This window comes from Lepisma saccharinum, chromosome 8 (assembly GCF_977018435.1).
Source record: "Lepisma saccharinum chromosome 8, izLepSacc3.1, whole genome shotgun sequence".
Classification (NCBI taxonomy): domain Eukaryota; kingdom Metazoa; phylum Arthropoda; class Insecta; order Zygentoma; family Lepismatidae; genus Lepisma; species Lepisma saccharinum.
The window spans coordinates 12,847,298-12,867,625 of NC_139236.1; the positions used below are offsets into that span (position 1 = coordinate 12,847,298).

Here is a 20,328-nt window from a genome sequence, read left to right on the forward strand (position 1 = left end):
CATGCTTCACAATCCATAATCAACAAAATAATTGAACATCTATATTCAAAGATATAATAACATCATAGATGTTTCACAATCTAGCTACTGCAACTTTCCCCTTCTTCCAAATGACAGCTGCACCCTGTCAGGTGGTTTCCTCCTTCTAAAGGATCGTCGTGGACTGTTCACTGCGGAGGCAGTAACAGCTTCCTCTTGCCCAGTCTGCGGTCTCTCCTCACACGCCCTGTCCTGCGCTGACACGGAACCATCAAAGATCCAAAAGTTATCTTCTCCACTGTCTGTATCCGACCTGTTATATTTAAACTTCACTTGATGCAGGTGTACGCTTCTCGTTGTTCCACCGGCATTGACCAATAGCAATCGTCTTCCTAAATGACCCGTAACTGTAGCTCGTACGTATTTTGGAAATCTGGATGTATAATTTCTTGTCCACACTGTACTTCTGATTGATGGTAATTCTTCGTTCTTATTGGTCTCACTTCTCACCACCTCCTTCTCCATTATTTGCAACCAGGACCAATTATAGATATTACGAGGTTGATATGACAACAACAACTCTGCAGGAGTCTTTCCCGTAGCATGGCAAGGTGTAAACCTGGCTACTCTTAATGCACCTTCCACCGCTTCTCTGAAATCGAAACTTTTTCCTAGATGGCAATCTTCTAACCACCTCTTCTTCAGAGTACTTTTTACGTTTTGGACCCACTTTTCAGCTAAACCATTACTGGGTGGATGATATGGTGGTGAATGAATAATTCGTATTCCTAACTTGGTGCAAAATTCTTTAAGCTTCCTTCCCGAAAATGGAGGTCCATTATCACATGCGATTACACTAGGATATCCATATCTTTCAAAACATTCTTTGAGACAATTTATCGTTTCTTCACTAGATGTGGACTTAACTTTCCAAACCTCTATCCATCGTGTGCATGAATCAACTAACAATAAACATGTGCGACCAGCGAAATGAAAGAAATCCAAATGAACTCTTTGAAATGGCTTATCTGTTTTCTCCCAAGGTACATATTTATTTTGCGGAGCATTGTTTTGAAGTGCTTGACACTGTGGACAGTTAACAACTTCTCTTTCTAAGTCAATATCAATTTGCGGCCACCAATACATATATCTCGCTAATTGTTGTAACTTCCACAAGCCTAGATGATTATAGTGCAGTTTTTTCAAGACTGCATTATGCAACGATCTTGGAATAATTAACCTGTTGCCCCATATCAAACATTCTTTTACAATCACTATTTCATGTCTTCTCCGAAAAAAATGTGCAAATGGTGAAGCTTGTTGATCTTTATTTAGCTTTGCTGGCCATCCTTCAGTAACATACAACTTTATCTGCTGCAATAAGATATCTTTGGCTGTTTCTTCCTTAATACATTGTAACAAGACTGGTTCACATTCTAAGTGAAATACGTACTCATCGCTAGAAACATCATCTTCAGGTACTTCCATTAAGGGTAATCTCGATAACCTATCTGCCACTTCCACATGCTTAGTGTACTCAATTTTAAAATCATAGGTTGATAAAAGCAAAGCCCATCTTTGAAGTCTACTGTTACCCGTAGAAGGAATTTTAGCTTTTTCTCCAAAAATATATTTCACAGGAAGAGAATTGCTATGTACAGTAAAGGTTCTACCATACAAGTATTTGTGAAATTTCTTCACGCCATGTATAAGAGCTAAAGCTTTCCGTTCAAACTGACAATAATTCTTCTGAGCGTCAGTTAACGTTGCTGATGAACAAGCTACTGTGTGTAAATTACTTTTGTACACATTACATAATTGGCAACCTATTCCTACAGGACTTGCATCTGTAATTAGCACAACTTCCAAATTCTGATCGAAAGGTAAAATGACATCTGCTTTCTTCACCATTTCCTTTACTAATTCATATTCCTGTTGATGAATATCAGTCCATTCCCATTTATGTCCTTTCTTCAGCAATTCATGCAAATGAGGTATATGCATTGACAAGTTGGGTATATGCCTATGGTAAAATGAAATACCTCCCAAAAATGACTTTAGTTGACTGACATTACTAGGTACAGCACATTTTAATATTGCTTCTAAGTTCTTCACAGATGGTCTAATTCCTTCACCAGAAATGCAAAATCCTAAATACTCAACTTCCGTAGCAAAAAATTGACACTTCTTAGCATTTACCTTCACATTATATTTCTGAAGACGATCTAGTACATTCCTCACGTTCTTATAACACTGTTCCAGTCCTTTACCACAGATAATTATGTCATCTAAGTAACATTTAGCGAATGGAATTCCTGTTAATATCTGATACATTACATGTTGAAATATCAAAGGACTACACTGCAAACCAAAAGGTAATCTGTTGTAACCAAATAAACCAAAATTAGTATTTATTACCAAATATTTTTTCTAATCTTCATCTACTTCCAACTGTAGAAATGCATTCTTCATGTCAAGAACCACATATGTATCAGAATCGCCTAATGTGTTCAAAATATCATCTATTTTTGGTAATGGATAAGTTACTTTCTCAAGTAAAGTATTCAGTCCTGTCTTAAAATCAGCACATAACCTAAGATCATTTGACTTCTTGACAACTACTACCAGTAGTGATGCCCAGTTAGAATAAGTTACTTCTGACAGTATACCATCGGAAACCAATTTACTTATATCCTTTTTAACCTGTTCACTTAAACTATAAGGTACTTCATAAGCTTTCCTAAAGATTGGTGTACTGTTAGGTTTAACCGGAATCACAGCTTTAAAACATTTAATAGGCTCCCTAAGATCATCTGAAAATACTGCCTTGTACTCAGACAACAACTTATTCATCAGTACTTCCTTATTATAACAACTCTGAACTCCTATCTGCTGTAACATAAAATTTTGCCTCCAGTTAGGCCATAAAATGTCCAGCCAAGTTCTTCCTACAATCGGTTGTGGCAGATTTTGCTTACAAACAAAAACATTCATATTATATTTCTTATCTTTCCACAATACATCCAACATAACCTGACCTTCTAATGCTAATGGTCTTCCATCAGCATTTTTCAGATTGATATTTGCAGGTTGAATCTTTAAATACGGAAAAGATTGATCGAGAAATCTTTTATCAAACACACTTACAGAAGCTCCAGTATCGATCTCAAAATTAACTAATTTACCATCACAATTCAAATCAATTGTACATTTGTCAGCATTATGCAAGGTTCCAACTACAGAGTTGAATTCAAATTGCCGTTCTTTAGTAGAACCATACTTGTACAAAGGTAACTGAAAAGTGTGCAAGGCCTCGCGTGAAATTAACAATTCTTGATGTTCCTTTTCTGCATTCGACTTAATAAAATCTTTACATTCTTTTGAAATTACATCAAGAGACACATTACTTAAGCAACTGTTAGATTCAGCGGATTTACTTTGTAAACTTGATAAGTTTTTATCTGTCGGTTTATTACGAAATCTACAAAATTTCTGAATATGTCCAAAGAATCCACAATAATTACATCTAATTTGCTTTAAATAACATTTACCTTTTTTATGCGTCTTTCCACACTTATAACAAATCCATTGTCTTGAAGTTCCAGGTTTCTCATTAACTCTGATCTTCTCAAACTGATTATTAAAGTTAGTTTTCCTATTGGAGAAAGCTTGGAAAGGTTTAGACTTGCTTTCATGAAGCTTATGTACATTATAATCAATAGCAAAACCTTCCTTTTGATGGAATAGCCGTACATCTTTCTCAACCATTTCCATATTCACGCCAATGTCGCAAGCTTTAAGAAAGGAAACGTCGCCTTCTGATAACAATTTCTTTCTTGTAACTTCACTGCTAACTCCGAACACCAGCTGATCTCTTAGCATATCATTTAAGAATGCTCCAAAGTTACACTTAGTAGCTGCATGTTTAAGAGAAACTATATATTCAGACACAGGTTGACCTAACTCTTGCTTCAGAAGATGAAAACGGTATCTTCCTGCAACAACATTATGCTTCGGTTGAAAATGATTCAACAATACATCTTTTATTACTTCGTATGTTTTACTAGCAACAGAATCTGGAGTAACTAAATCCCTTAAAACATCATATAAATTTCCTCCACAGAATGCAATAAAATGACTAATTTGCTTTTCCTTTGGAATACCATTAGCAACACAAATCTGTTCAAACCGCTCCAAATACGAATCAATGTTACCTTTATCCACATCGAAAGGTTCCAGAATCTGTCCTTGAATCCCATACATAGTCGCCAAATTGTTGTATTACCAACCATGGTAATATGATATACTAAATCAGGTGGGTTCGATTTTATACAAAATAATCATTTAATCCATAACTAAGAATATACAACATGGCTAACTCCATGCTCGACAATCCATAATCAACAAAATGATTGAACATCTATATTCAAAGATATAATAACATCATAGATGTTTCACAATCTAGCTACTGCACTCTGGCAATGAAAAATTTTGTGCTTCGGACTTGTTTTGGAGATGGGAACATTGAATGATAATAATTTGGAGAGAGAATCATCTATTATACCGTTTATTTCTTTATACAAAAAGAGCAGGTCATTTACTTGTCACAAGAGTGCTAGTTTGCTGAAGTTGTTCTCTGAAACTAGATTATCATATGTATTGAATGTTGGATATTCTCCACAGGCTTTGAATTTTACATATCTAAGGAACTTTGACTGAATACATTCTAGTCTATGAATGAAGTCTATTTGAGTGGGATTTGAGATTACTGAGGTATATTCTAGTTTTGACCGTTAGGGGGAATAGTAAAGTACTTCCACTGGTTCTATTTTCGTGAAGTCGTGGCTTGACTGGATTATAGAACCTAAGTTTCTGAAAGCATCGTTAGTAACACAGGATGGGTACTCATCAGCTGTTCTTTGAATTCCAGGAATTATACGTGAATTATTGGCTCTGGGAACTATACGTGAATTCTGCATGGTGAAAAATTGCAACTTTTTAAAATCCAAATCCGATTTAATTTATGCATGCTTAATAATGCCCTTAAGCAAGTTTTTTACAGTTCAGCTTTTATTTTTCTCGAGAAAGGAAAGAAAGCTTCATAGAAAATAAAAAAGAATTCTCTCAATCCATTTACTTTGGTAGTGTCCTTTACAGAATAATATATCTGAGAGACGGAAAATTATTGCAAGATAAGAAATCTTGAAGCTGATTGATTACCCTTGTTTGTACCCTTGAATTTTTGGAAAGTTCACCTTGAAAACCGGGAATTATTCTTGAATTTTATCATTGTCCTAGAGTGGCCACCCTGTAACAATTTCAATATGCTTATTAAATTTTAGCTTGGGGTCTAAGGTCACTCCGAGGTCTTGAATTTCATTTTTGCGTGTTGATTTGTATATTTTTAATGCAGTATGGAAAACATAAGGTGCTTTGCGTTTTGAGTAAGTGACTACGCTGTATATTGTTGGGTTCAGATCTAACTTGTTATTTTTACACCAAGAATTCACTCTGTCTACATCTTCCTGTAGTTTCAAACAGTCTTTAGAGGTAGTTATTTTGTGGAAAAGCTTGAAATCGTCGGCGAAAAGCAACTTTTGAGAATTTTGTATGCAATTAGGTAAATCGTTGGTAAGTAATAAAAACAAAACCGGCCCAAGATAGGACCCTTGTGGAACACCAGAATATGGTGTGAAGGGACGACTTTTGATTTTCCTATATACGTATTACAGTTTGCGTTCAGTCAGCTAAATATGAAGCAAATAAATTTGAAGTGTTAAGTGAAATATTGAATGAAGCAATTTTCTGTAGTAATATACCATGGTCAATTTTGTCAAATGCCTTAGTAAAATCGGTGTGTATATTGCATCGACTTGTCCTGTGTTATCTAGTACATTGCATGCGTAATGTGTGAAGTTCGCTAAGTTTGTTATGGCAGACCTCTTTGGATTAAATCCATGCTGATGGGGAAAGTTAACTGGATTGACATGTGCTTGTAAATGATTTGTTCAAATATTTTAGCAAGACTATAATTTTCTAAGCTTGACCTTTGGTGGGACTTGAGGATAGGACAGACCGACGATGCTTTCCAATTTGAAGGAAAAGTGTTGGTAACGAGGGAAAGGTTAAAAATTTGCAGCAAAGCATATTTTAAAGTATTGCAACATCGTTTTACTATATATGGTGGTATGTTGTCGGGGCCGGTCGTTGATTTGGATTTGAACTTCTTCATAGCATCTTCTACTTCACTTACGCAGATGTTGTGCAAAGTGAAAATATCAAGTTGCTCGTTAGCAATTTCGATTTTTAGATTATTTACGTCATATTTAGTTCTTCGTGAGTTCCCCTTCATCAATTTCACCATTTCATCACTCATCCACATCGTCATGATAGCCAAAGTGGTAGAAAGGGATGCAAAATAAACTAATTCGATCATTTTACAACAATTAAAATAAGAACAGTTTCATCTTCCTTGATTGATTGATTCCCAAGATGTGCTTATTTGAAAGTGCCATATTTAGTAAATAACTGATACTTTAAAATCCCTGAAAAAAATCATTTTTTTATTATTATTTATTCAAAGCCTTTGTAGAACATTTCATAAAATTAAATTCACACACACTTACGAAATAGGCTCAGTATCAGAGAGATGCAAATCCCAAGATGCAAAATATTATTTCATTATAACTGCTTGTTTTATGTAGATACATTAGCACAATTTTTCATGCACATACATGTTATACATTGATATTTGATTTTTTTTTTCTAAGCTTGTTTTATTTTCAAGTCCACTTTATGACCCTTGATTACAAGGTGATGACATTATCACTATGCCATCTGTCTGGATTGATATTTGATGCATTGGAAAAAGCAATAAGTGAAGAAATAAAACAAGTATACTGTTAAGATATTTTATCTCTGTTCGTTGTCATATTGAAGTTGGTTTTAGAAAAGTGAATAAAATCACAAAAAATTGATTTGCTCATGTGTATAAGGATGGGAATGTGTGGTCTTGATTGATTAGCAATGAATGGGAAAAAATGTGAGGAATCAGTCACCAGATAATAAGTACTTGTATGGGGGTCATTCTCAAAAAATGGAGTAGAAACCTTGACCGGGTGTCATAAAAAATGTTTTAAAAATATTTACGATTTTTTCCAGTGAGAGTTAATTGTGTTGCAAGTTACAAGATTCATCAGCTTTAGTTTTTCCAAAAGTAATTTTTCATCCTTCCTTTATACAAGTTAAATTTTAGTACATTGTGATTAATTTCATAATGATCTTAGAACCCCTTAAAAAATCTAAATATAATTTTAAAATATATTTAAATGTAAAATTATATTGTCCCATGGGGAACTTTCTACTCTGTGGACACTGGCAAAAAGTTCCTATAAAAATCCTCAGATTACATTTCTGTTCATTCCACATCAGGTAATTTGCAGGAATGTACATCATTGTGAGTTCAAGTGTCTTGTATTGCCTTTCGTGTGATATTTGTGGGATTAAGTTGAAATGTTCCAACTTTGTTGAGATAACAGTTCCACTCTCTGGACAAGCTTCTCAAGGCAAGGAATTTTTCAAACCATTCATTAATACAATTTCAGTTAAAAACATTGTGTACGCAGCTCATCCGAAAATTTCTGTTTGCTTAACTTGATTTGTTGAATCCAAATTCATAAAACTATTTGTAATTTTAGGTACAACTATTCTTTTAAAGTGAGTTTTTTGTTAATTCAAATATTTTTTTTTGTTTTCTTATATCTCTTGTTTCCCAAATGAATAATTTAACTTATTGATTAGCAAACTTGTTATTTTTATTTCCACTTAAAAAAAAAACTGAATCTTGCCATCCTAGTAGGCCCCTAATAACTATGTGTATACTGCAATTATATGAACTACGTGTAAAGAATTTCTGAAAATCATAATTGACATAATTTATTTGTGCTTCCCCTCCTCCACTCAGTGGACAAGACAATTGTACAAATTTTAACTTTATGATTAACTAGGAGCAAATGATTTGGCCAAGGTTAGTATTTTATTAGGTTCCTCAAGGACAGAATATTTCATTATTTTTACAAATTTTAAACAATTTTATTTTTTTGTGAAATCATCTCTTTTTTTTTGAGAATGACTCACGCATATTTATTTTCATTTATGTAAGTTCAGTGTTTATTACTTACAGAAGCAAGAAATGATAATTCCTGTGTAATGAGGGACAGTAAGAAGGAAATGCCTCAGCATTTTGAAGCCATCAGAACAGAAGAGAATATATACTACAGGGTAAGTTGCAAATATAATTGTTACTAAATTTTGTTTGAATAAAATGCTCAAGTACCCACATTTTAACCCTTTCGGTACACATGAATGTACCTTTGTTTTTCGCTATGACCAGCTGCACACCGGATCCAACACAATGTGATACGACAAGTCATTTTTGTTGCAAAGTGACTCGGTAAACTTTTAACATGGGGCTATTATGGGCCACCGCACACCGGGCAAAACATTTGACCCCTGAGTCACGTTGCGACGTTTGTGACAAAACAGTGAACGTCAGTGGAATGTGGTCTTGCAGGAGCACAATGCGACAAAATGCTCTGTGCATGTGCGAATCCTTTCCCCTTAGTGCACCACCTGCATGTGACTCATCACTGTATCATTTGACAGCACATATTATTTGTAGGTTTGACAGTGCAGTCAAGGTTAAAAATGGAGCACGATCTAGAGAAGCTAAACGTTGTGCTGCAAGTGAGGCCTCCATTGTATGATTATTCCTCGACTTTTTACCGTAATGACAAAATTGCTGCACTATGAAATGAAGTGGAACAATTACATTAACTTAAAAGAAAAAATAGGTATCTTGGAAATTTTCTTGTATTTTGACAGATAATGTTGTGTGCAAAATGTATCGTATATTGTACAAGAATATAATCTTCAACCAAGTTTGATATTAATTGCTTAAATAACTGTGTTTTCAGTTTGTGAATTAAACAGATTCAAATTTATTATGTCAAATCTGCATTGTTGCGATAATGAGCATTTAGACACAAGTGATCATTTTGCAAAAGTGAGACCTCTTTTCAACATATTGAATAAGAAATGTCGGGAAATGGCACCACACTTTGAATATCACTGTGCTGATGAGGCAATGGTGCCATATTATGGTCGCCACGGATGCAAGCAATTATTTATTCGCGGCAAACCAATCAGGTACGGCTACAAGCTGGGGGTTGGTGCTACTTGTAATGGATATGTTGATTGGATGGAGCCATATCAGGGTGCAAAAACGAAACTACCTGATGAATACAAAGTAGGCTACTTCGTCTTGACCCATCCGTGGTGCTCATGTACACTGATGTTTTACAATCTATTGGGTCTCACCCTTATCATATTTTCTTTGATAACCTTCTTTACCACAATTCCTTTTCTTACCGAACTGAGTCTGCGTGGTTGTAAGCTACCACACAAACAATTAGAATATGTTCTTATGTATTTGTTTCATGTTAAATAACATTTCTTTCGCTGAAGAAAAATGTGCATTACTTCGTTACACTAACATAATGTACCCCTTAATGCCTACTGTCCTTTTAAAAGGACACCCTCTAGAGCATTGTTGAAACTAGATATTTCAAAATAAATACTATTTTTACATTAATCTGATTTTTCTTAATGCATTAAACACAAAAAACAAGAAAAATTAAAGATTTTTTTTTTCAGGCATATCTGGGTTAACTACATTGGGTTGTGCTTTTGAAAAACCAACCATGTATTTAAACATTTACTTCACAAAACCATAACGTGTTGAATTACATACTGATTGTATTGTAATTTTAATGGATTTAATTAAACCTGCTTTATCGGGGTGGCTATTCACTGGAAATTCCATTATTTCCAGGAATTATGCATGATTACTGCATGAATTTTTGCCTGTAGACATGAAAAATTGCAACTTTTATTGATCCTTATCCCATTAAATTTACATATTTGCAAATGCCTTGAAAAGCAAAATTTTCACAGTTTAGCATTTACTTTCATCGAGGAAGGAAAAGAAAGCTGAATTGGAAAATAAAACAGAATTTTCTCAATCTGTTTACCTTGTCAGTGTCTTTCGAATAACAATCTATCTGACAGGCGCAAGATTATTTCAAGATAAGATATCTTGAAGTTGATTAGGTAAACTTGAGTTCAAAATACTTACACAATTAACAATATTTCTTATCAAAAACCACATGACACAAATAAACAGCATGATACAAAACACTTCCAAAGTCTTCTGAGTTGTCGACTTCATCTCGGAGTCATTACCAAGGCAGATCGAGAGACAGTGAAGAAGATGCAGTTTAGGTTCTGATGACATTACTTATTGTGTCTCAATACCTTGACCGCATTTTCTTTCCTTCCTCTCAGCCAGCCCAAATGAAGACTGAGATGAAGTCAAAAGCTCAGAAATACTTTGCAAGTGTTTTATATCATGCTGTTTATTTGTTTTGTGTGTCTTCTAACAACAATGTTGCTGTAAGATTATTTTTTTAATGTCACATAACATTTTTTTGTAGCTTAGTAGGGCAATTCCACTGTCAATGAACCCATACAACCAAACGTAAAATTTTCCTATCAAGATATCAAAACATTGAAATTTCATAATAAAAAGCCTAAATTTTCCGAATATGAATTTGTTTTGTTTGTTAATTTGCATTAGGTACGAGGTCTGACAATTAAGTTCATGAACTCATGCTAGAAAAATGGCTACATACCTCATTACTAAATATCACTATGGTCAACTTCGAAGAAATACCCTTGGGAAGCTATGCACCAATGCTAGCACCTAGTCCACCCTTCAAAGCAAATTTGAAAATATTTTTTCTGGAATGGCCATCAGAGCTGTCATCGTATTACCCTTGATGTTCTGAATGTAATCAAAATGTCTTCCTTTCAATGTTTCTTTTTTCTAAGGGTAAAAAGAGAAGTCATTGCGGTCATGATCTTTTCATTGCCAGTGATAACATGGCCAAAACCATCATCTTGCCTCTCCAAAAGGTCTTGACAAACTTCGACTCTCTTTTGCTTTTGTTCATCAACGAGCTCCTCCAGGACCATTTTCCCACACACCTTTCTCATGCCAAGGTTTTCAGGTAGGATTTTCCTAACTGTTTTTCTACCGATTACATTACTTGGTCCGCTTTGCTTCTCACATTCAACCAACAATTTTAACACACATTTTGATGAATTTTTGCATTGTTTTCGCCAGTTCTGCTTGTTATTGGACACCCTGGCCTCTCCTCATCAATGAATCTTTCTCTTTCCTCAGCGGCCAGCTCCCGTGGTGGAGTGGTTAGCACATCACACAGTACTGCCAATGTACGAGCATGGTGGCAAGTTTGTGAACTTAATTGCAAGACCTCATATTTAGAACTTAGATACGAGGCTCATGTAAAAAAAAAAAAGGGCCGATATTTTTTTAAAAAACAAGAAAATTATAGGAGATGAAATTTATTTGTGATTGATAAACAAGTACATACCTTGGCTATTTTTCGACGTAGTCACCATTAACCTCCAGACATTTCTGATAGCGTGGCACAAGCTTCCGTATAGCCTCTGCCTAAAAATCTGCAGGCTTAGAGTGCAGATGTCTTGAGCACGTCACTGTCGTTGAAATGCTTCGATGGAAGCCACTTTTTCAGGTGAAGAAAAAGAAAGAAATCGTTGGGGGCTGTAAGGGGGATGATTGAATAGTTCCCATCGAAATCTTTGAATTGTCTCAACAGTACGAGCAGCTGTGTGTGGGCAGGCATTGTCATGGATCAGAAAAATTGCAGAGCGTAGCATTCCTCTCTGCCGATTTTGGATGACACGTCGCAGATTATTCAGTATTTCACAATATACCTCTGCTGTAATTGGTCGTCCTGGTTCCAAGAATTCCACAAAAATCACACCCTTTTGGTCCCAAAACACGGTTGCCATGACTTTGAACTGGTGGTGTTTGTTTGAATTTCTTCGCTTTAGGAGAACCAGAGTGCCGCCATTCCATTGACTGCTGCTTTGACTCACCAGTGGCGTATGATATCCACGTTACATCCCCCGTCACTATGTGTGAAAAGAGGTCACCCCCCCCCCCCAACAGGCCAAAAAATCACGTGCAGCTGGCCTTCTTTGCTCTTTGTGAGTGTCTGTCAGCATTTGTGGTACCCACCTCGCACACAGTTTGTGATACCCCAGGTTGTCAGTCACAATTCGATGCACTGTTTTCGCAGACACTTTTGGAAACTCTTTGGCGAGTTCAGATATTGTGAACCGGCGATTGGAATGCACTTTCTCATTAACGCGTTCCACCAGATTGTCTGTCTGAACACTGCTATGCTCATCGTTATGGACATTTGAACGCCCTTCCCGAAACTCTGCACCATTGCTTGACCTTCCCTTCACTCATCACTGTCGGTTCATAAATGGCACACAATTCCCGATGGATGTCAGCTGCATTCTGTCCTTGGCGTTCAGAAATCGTATGATAGATCTCACTTCACATTTGGCGGAATTTTGTATTACGGCAGCCATTTCACCTTACTGCTACTTGCATGTATGCAACCCCACTCTGTTGCAAGCACAGAATACTAGGATATGCTCCTGCGCATGCTCAACTTCATCAGTGTTGCCAACCCCACATAAGAAATTATCTGCCCTTTCTTTTGACTAGCCTCGTATTTTCAATGTAATTTTTTTTAAATGATACATTTGATTTGATTTTCTGATCTGCTTGTCAGCTGGCAAAAAAAATGTAAACTCATTAAAAATCATGTTGAACCCAATAGCAGGATCTTCTCTACCCAGATAATAAAGAAATATTCCTATTTGGCACTTCTACGAGGTGTACACCAAAAGTACGTGCCATTTCATTCTAATTTTCAAGAAAAATGAAATACAATGAAATAACCTGTGTTTATTTTTCAACAAACTCTCCCTCTTTATTGATACATAGTTGCCATCACTCAGTCCATTTTGTGTAGCATGTGGCATAGTCATATTTGGAGGTATGTTTTAGATACTGGAAAACAGCACTTCCCAGGGATGATCTATTGGCAAAATGGCGTCCACGAAAAGAATTCTTGAGGTTTGGGAACCCAGAAGTCACTCGGGGCTAAATCTGGTGAGTATGGTGGATATGTCAGAAGTTCAATACCGTGGTCAGCCAAGAATGAGGTCACAACATTAGCACGATGTGGCGGTGCATTGTCCATGTGGAGAATGAAATTGCCATTAGCCATTTGTGGTCGTTTCATAGTCAATTTCAGCAAAAATTCTGTAGCCAAAAGTTTACGAAAATACTCGCCCGTAATTGTATGACCTTTGGGAACTGGATGAGACAATATCACTCCCTGGGAATCCAAGAGGATTGCGTATAGAACTTTGTCATTTGATGCAACCTGACGAAATTTTTTCGGGGGTGGTGAATCCGTGTGTTTCCACTGCATCGACTGTCTTTTTGTTTCTGGATTGAATAATGGAATTTGTGTTTCATCCATTGTCACAATACTGTCCAAAAAATTGTGTCCCTCCCTTCTGAATCGTCAAATTTGCAACACTGGATCGAACGCGAGCATCTTTTTGATCGTCACTAAGCAATCGTGGAACCCAGCGAGAGGAAACTTTCTTTAGGCACAAATCTTTGGTGATTATTTGTTCTACTGTTCCCATTGTTAGCCCCAGGGTATCACAAATCTCCTGCATGGTGACACGCCTATCTTCCATGATAAAATGTTCAACATGGTCAATGTTAGCATCAGTTGATGCTGTTTTCTGACGTCCAGATCTCTGCTCGTCTTTCACACTCGTTCGTCCATCTTTGAACTCACGCACCCACTTTCTAACAGTGTTTTCTGCAAGAGCACTATCACCACACACGGCCTCCAGTTGGCGATGAATATCGGCTGCACAACGTCCAGCTGCGGTAAGGAATTTCACAATTACCCGTTGCTCTTCAAGTCGAAATTCCATTTCTCCAGGCAGTATCAGAAACACGTCTTACTCCTTCAGGCACTGTCACTCAACTACTGCCACCTAGCACACAAAACTGACACTGCTTGAAGACGAAGGATGGAAGTCTCCGATGCCATAGTTATTTCCCTGAAAAGAGAAGAAATGTTGACTTCAGAACAAAACGGCACGTACTTTTGGTGTGCACCTCGTATATACTAGTCAGAGGCTTCTCAATTGCATACTGTTGTATTGTTGCACACACGTCACAAAAATATATATATACTTTTTGGTATGGACAAAGAACCAAGGGAACTACGTAGAAGCAACATCATTCTCAAGATAGAGTAGACACCTATAGGCTAACTTTTTAACACCACAAATATTATTTTTTTTTCTCTTCCTGGAAGTAGTGGAAACAAGTGTATCATACACATCACAGTGACATGTACAACACATAATATTGTATAACGTGTGTGACTTGAGAAATGATATCAGACACATCAGTATACTGCAACGCAGTTCTTGGAATTCCATTAACTATTATTAGTACAGCCTATGCTGTGGGAATCCTACTGCTAGGATTTACTACAATACAGTTCACTACTAACACTGGTAGTGTACTTAGTTAATTAAGGTTTTAGCTTACATACAGTTTTTCATCCACATCTATTTGAGTTACAGATTTATATAATGGAATGAGCCATGGTAGCTCAGTCATTAGAATGTCTAACTACCATGCGATAGACCTGGGTTTGTTCCCCGGTAGGGGAGAACTGTGATCCCCCTTCCTATTGAAGTGGCTCTGGTGCCTATTCAGCATCATATAAAGTGGGGAAACTCGGGAGGTATAGGCAGCCAGAGGCATGGTGTTGATCACCTCACCCCCACCTTCGGCCGTGATCAAGAAAGTGTGGGGCCCTAACCTATAGGCCTCCATGGTGTGGTGCAAAGCAACGGGAAGCACTTTACTTTTTTTATATATATATAGTATGGTGGGAGCTGGTAAGTGTACTGCCCATCATGGTTGAATATCTTCACCACAAATTGTCTTTTGTTTCCTGTTCATGTAGATTTCAAGAGGTTTTTCCCATGTGAAAGTCCAAATGTAGACAGTGCAATCCAGAATGAAATACAGTTTAGAATAGTGATCCTTCCTTGGAATTTAACAATGAAGTTCATGGTATGAACAACAGCTCGAATACACAGCCCTTACTCCGAAATAATTTAAACTTCTCACCAGTATATCCCGTAACATTGTGACTTGTGTTTGTAGATGTATTTCGAGTCTGAGTATGTGAAATGGCAAATTTAAACTTTGCACCTTAAATGAAATATTTTAATTATAAATACCATTTAATTGAATTAGAATTTTTGAATATATTGGAATGGCACAGACCCTTTATATTGTTAATTTATTTATGTGTGTGTAATGTTGAAATAGAAATCAAACATGTGCTTGTATACTTGAATTTTTTGAAAGTTCATCTTGAAAACCGGGAATTATACTTGAATTTTATCATAATCCTAGAGTGGCAATGGTAGAGGTAAAGTGGACCCCTGTGCTTAGCACCACGCCATGAAGGCGTATAGGGGGTGTGGGGGTAACGCCCTACACTTTCTTGATCCGGTCCTGAGTGGGGGTGATGTGATCAGCATCACGCCCCTGACTGCCTTTACCCCCCAGGGTTTCCCCCAGGTACCCATATTTTATCACGTAGTAATTTTATTGTATTTTTATTGTGCAATTTGGAATTATTATATTAAACTTCTGTATGTGGCATGCATGCTGTTTTCCAGTGGTATAATCCAAATAGTAAATAAATAAATATGTATTTATTCATAAAATCATTACAAAATTGTGGAATGTTGCTCTAAATCACAGAGTATTTATAAATATATTTAATTGGAAAATTTGCCAGTAATATTACTGATACACTGATATGCCTATATTGACCAAAACCTCTAAAGAGTACTGATTAACCTGCCCCGTCTCTAATAACAATAAAGAAGGTGAAGATGGTAGGTATGGCTATGAGGGAAAATGGAGGACGTCATTGTAAAATAAATTTTAAAATAATATTGTACTGTTTAGTAAATACTTTTGAAAAATTTGAGGATTCTGGAAAACTCAGGAAAAATACATGTAGAGTTCATGTGGGAATCCTTATGAAAATATTGTGCCATGGTTGAGTACAGCATGTGCAAAATATTAACATTGCTTTGAAGTGCTGGTTAGTTTTGCAGATTAAAAAAATATATATTTGAGCATAATCCATCTTTAGAATTTAATGATCAACAAATAGATAATTTTATGCATTTTGTGCCAGTTAGACCACAGGAAATAATCACTTAACTGCTTTCTTGAGGTACCAGTTTACCATATATTTATTCACAATTGTATATATATATATATCTCAACATTGCTTGAATTGTTGTTTCAGTCCACTTTATGCACAGAAAGACTAATAGCGACTGAACCTACAGTTTAAAGTGGGATCTGAATCACTGTGCCTCCACCGGGTATTGAACTCAGGACCCCTTGATTACAAGGTGACTATGTTACCACTACACCATCGGGGAGATTCATATATCTCAAAATATTTTAGCCTATCCATAGACTGAAGATATTATACAGGGACATTACTTTCACAAAACCCAAAACCACAACTCTTGCGACCTATTACATAAACATACACAGAAATGCATTTTAGATGCATCATAAGGTTCGATTCACATCTACACTCAAACAACACTCAGGTCACTGTCCCCTAATGCTCCGCTCACGGTCAGGGTGTATCCGCACCAATGTTTGGATATAACTAGTTACTCCGTTACAAGTAAGTTACTTTTTTGAGAAAATGTAACTAACTAGTTACTCTTACAAGTAAGTAACTGTAACTGAGTTACTTTGCGACACTTAAATTGCTGTGCAAGTTTTGTAAATTATATTGGTGATTTAGGATTTAAAAAGTGAGCCAGAATTTGGTTTCTGCTGCAATATAAAAGCCCATTCTTTGATACATTAATTCTTGCAAACAATAGATGAACAGGAAAAGTGAAAGTTGTTGTACTAAATTTGTCTCCTGTCAGTGGGCCAGGAATTTCAAGGTTATCGTATGTTTCATCTCTCGTTCAGTAACCCTGAATTACAAAGCCATATACACACACCTCGGAAGAGGGGTGGATTTTCCAGAAGTGGGAAGATATGCTTTTAGGAGGAGCATTCCTTCCTATTGCTGACAGTTTGCCATTGTCAGTTGTGTGCTGTGTGTCTCTTGTTTCTGTAATTTGTTCCTCAGTAACTGTATAACTTCCCCCTTCTGTAAGCAGCATCGGATAGTTTTTCTTTGCTATAATATCGGATTAAACTGAAAAGGGACGTACTGCAATATTTCAGTGCTTTTACGAAATAATTCAATGATATTCATACTATGAACGAAACTCAAAAAGACTAGAGCTAGCAAGTGCGCACATAAATGGAAAACAATGTAATTGTTTCAACGTGATTTTATCTCAGTTCCTGATAATTTAAAAATGGAAGTAAAAAATATTTCCAGTTAGAATTTAATAATTTGAGATTATTCAGCATTTCTAAAAATTTTTAAAAAAGTAATATATTTTGGTAAGCTAAGTGATATTCGTTTAAGATGTAAATGAGAACCCATTTTATTGAAGTGACACACGTGACAGATCTCACCATTGTTATTGATACAAATGTGAATTACAACACTCAAGTGGCAATCAAATGAATCTGGAAAACCCTAGCCATTATTCTTGCTTATTTATGTAATCATCTCAGAGAGAACTGAAGGGGTAAGTTTAAAATGGCATTTTCACCTTCATAGATATAGCACAATTATAGGCTACTAAAATAACATTTTCTGGTTCATGAACACTTGAATTTGTACAACAATTTTTTTTTCTCTCTGATACACCCTTTATGCACAACAGACCTGCCTTGTTAGAATATATTCTACATGAGTGATCTACATCTCTCTCTCTCTCTCTCAGCACACAATCACACCCTATACCAGCCTATACAGTGGAACTCTGAAACTTTGTAAGTGAATAATGTTTTGAAGCTCATACATAATCTTTCAACACCACTGAATTAAAGCACGAGGCCAGTTGGAAGATTTTAATTTTTTGTTAGAAATATTTTTCTGTTTCAGCATACGTACTCAAGTAGCATTAGCGAACAAATATCATCACTATAATACAGAAGAATCTATACTGAATTCATTCTCTTGATCAGTTCCAAAACAAAAATTAATTATGAAATTACATACACAGTAATGAGCCTCAGAGATGATGATGTGTTTATTCCTATCGCCTTGTATTCAATAGGTTTTCTGGTGCGAATGTGAAATCTCACTTTAACCTGTAGCCCTAGTCACAGCAGCTGTTCTGATCATAAAGTGTCTTTGAACTTTTTTTTTTGTCAGGATACAAACTTAAATCAACAATTTTTCGTCAACTATTAAAAAAATGATGTCCCATATTTTTTTAAAAGAAAATTGTACAAAGCTTATTTTGAAGTTAGGCTAAATGACTAATTCAGGAAATCACGTTGGAATTCGTTTTGTGACACAATTGCCCCACCGAAGTAGTTTCCTCCAGGTCCCCAACTGCCCCTTATCAGAGGGAGATAGAGAAAAAAGAGAGAGAGAGAGAGAGAGAGAGAGAGTGAGAGAGAAGATTTGTGGGGTTACAATGAGGATGGTGGCAGTGGCTACCAAAATTAATAGAAAGAAAATTACTTAAAACAGCTTCGCAGAAAACATGAGTACCTGAATTATCTCTTACCACGTGTCTCATTCCCATAGTATGAATTCAATGACTAGTAAAACAGAAATGTGGTTCGACCCCAGTAAATTGTCGAGATACCCCCCGTGCATCCCTTTATCGGACACAATGACACACATACATGAGCCGGGGAATGAGGGGAACTGGTATGTTAGATGGTATGAAATCATGCTATTTCTATACAGTTTCTAGACCCCACCCGCCTTCCAATGGACAACCCTTAAGTACAAGAATGATAATAAATATAAATTTAATTTAAATATAAATATATGAGTTGCTGTAGCTCAGTCGACCTTCGTGACGGAGTGATTAGCACAACACACTATATGCCAGGGGTCCCGGATTGTTTGGTTCGGACATGGATGTTTGTGTTTGTGTCAATGAGAATACAGAAAACAGAGAAAATTGAGAAAATGTAAATAAGTGGGAATACTACCGCATAGGAGTATTCCTAAAAAAAAAATCGTTATGGTGTCTGACTACCATGCGAGAGACCCAGGTTCAATCCTCGGTGGGGGAGAACTTGGATTTTTTCCACTTGTTGAAGTGGCTCCAGCACCCACCACAGCATTGTATAAAGTAGATATCTGGAGGAAACTGGGGGTAATGGCAGCCAGGAGCGTGATGCTGATCACATCACTCCCACCTTCGGCAGTGATCAAGAAAGTGTGTGTCTCTAACTGAACACCCCCTATACGCTTTCATGGCATGGTGCAAAGCACAAGAGATCACTTTATTTTGTAATAAATATACGTATATGAAGACTTATATTATGTACCATTAACATAAGTAAAATACATGTTAGTCTTCACAAAATATTTTATTACAATTAATGATCGTTTTGTGAATTTGGTTGCAAGAAAATTTACTTTTGAAGTAGTAACTGAGTTACTTTTTAAAATGAGTAACTGTAACTGTTATTTTTATAAGCAAGTAACTGTAACTAGTTACCTTTTTAAAAGTAACTTTCCAAACACTTCGCTCCCATCAAGGTATGATCAACGCGAGTCTGGTGTTGGTTTCTTCACAGAGTACACCAATTTTTCTGTATAAAAAACCTGCTGATTGTGCTAAGTACATTGTTTATGAGATTTTCAACGATGGACTTGTCCGTTACAGCACTGGCATTAATTAGAAGAAAATAAAGAAGAATGAAAATTGCAAAAAGGGGGATTGATTGTTAAAGTTGATTTACTTTGCTTTTCTGCCAGTTTTGACTAATTGCAAGAATGAGGATGCATTGTGATATGATGAAATGGATGAAAGGATATCACACAGAACATACATGCCCAGGCCGGGATTATAATTCAGAGCACCTGGCATCATAGCACGTTGTGCTAACCACTCAGCCACAGGTTGATTGACTTAGTTTATTTTACTTCGCTTTTTGTTCAACTTTTGGCTAATTTACGAAGATGAGGATGAGTGATGATATCATGAAATTGACGAATAGACACTCACAAATGCTCATGCCCAGGCTGGGATTTGAACCTTGTACTACTCGGCAACTGAGGTTGGCTATTAAAATATACAGGGAGGTTATTTCAGTCGTTCACCGCCAGCGTGTCTGCCGTT

The 20,328-nt window shown here is 36.3% G+C and overlaps 1 protein-coding gene across 3 annotated transcripts in view; it reads left to right on the top strand.

Annotated features, from left to right (window-relative positions):
* LOC145990861 (uncharacterized) overlaps nt 1–20,328 on the top strand; it is a 94,038-nt gene that overhangs the window by 40,823 nt on the left and 32,887 nt on the right. For all 3 annotated transcript variants that reach the window (XM_083126302.1, XM_083126303.1, XM_083126304.1), the window contains exon 3: nt 8,162–8,259. In XM_083126302.1, the coding sequence (XP_082982428.1) occupies nt 8,162–8,259 (98 nt within the window). The remainder of the gene's footprint in view (nt 1–8,161; nt 8,260–20,328) is intronic.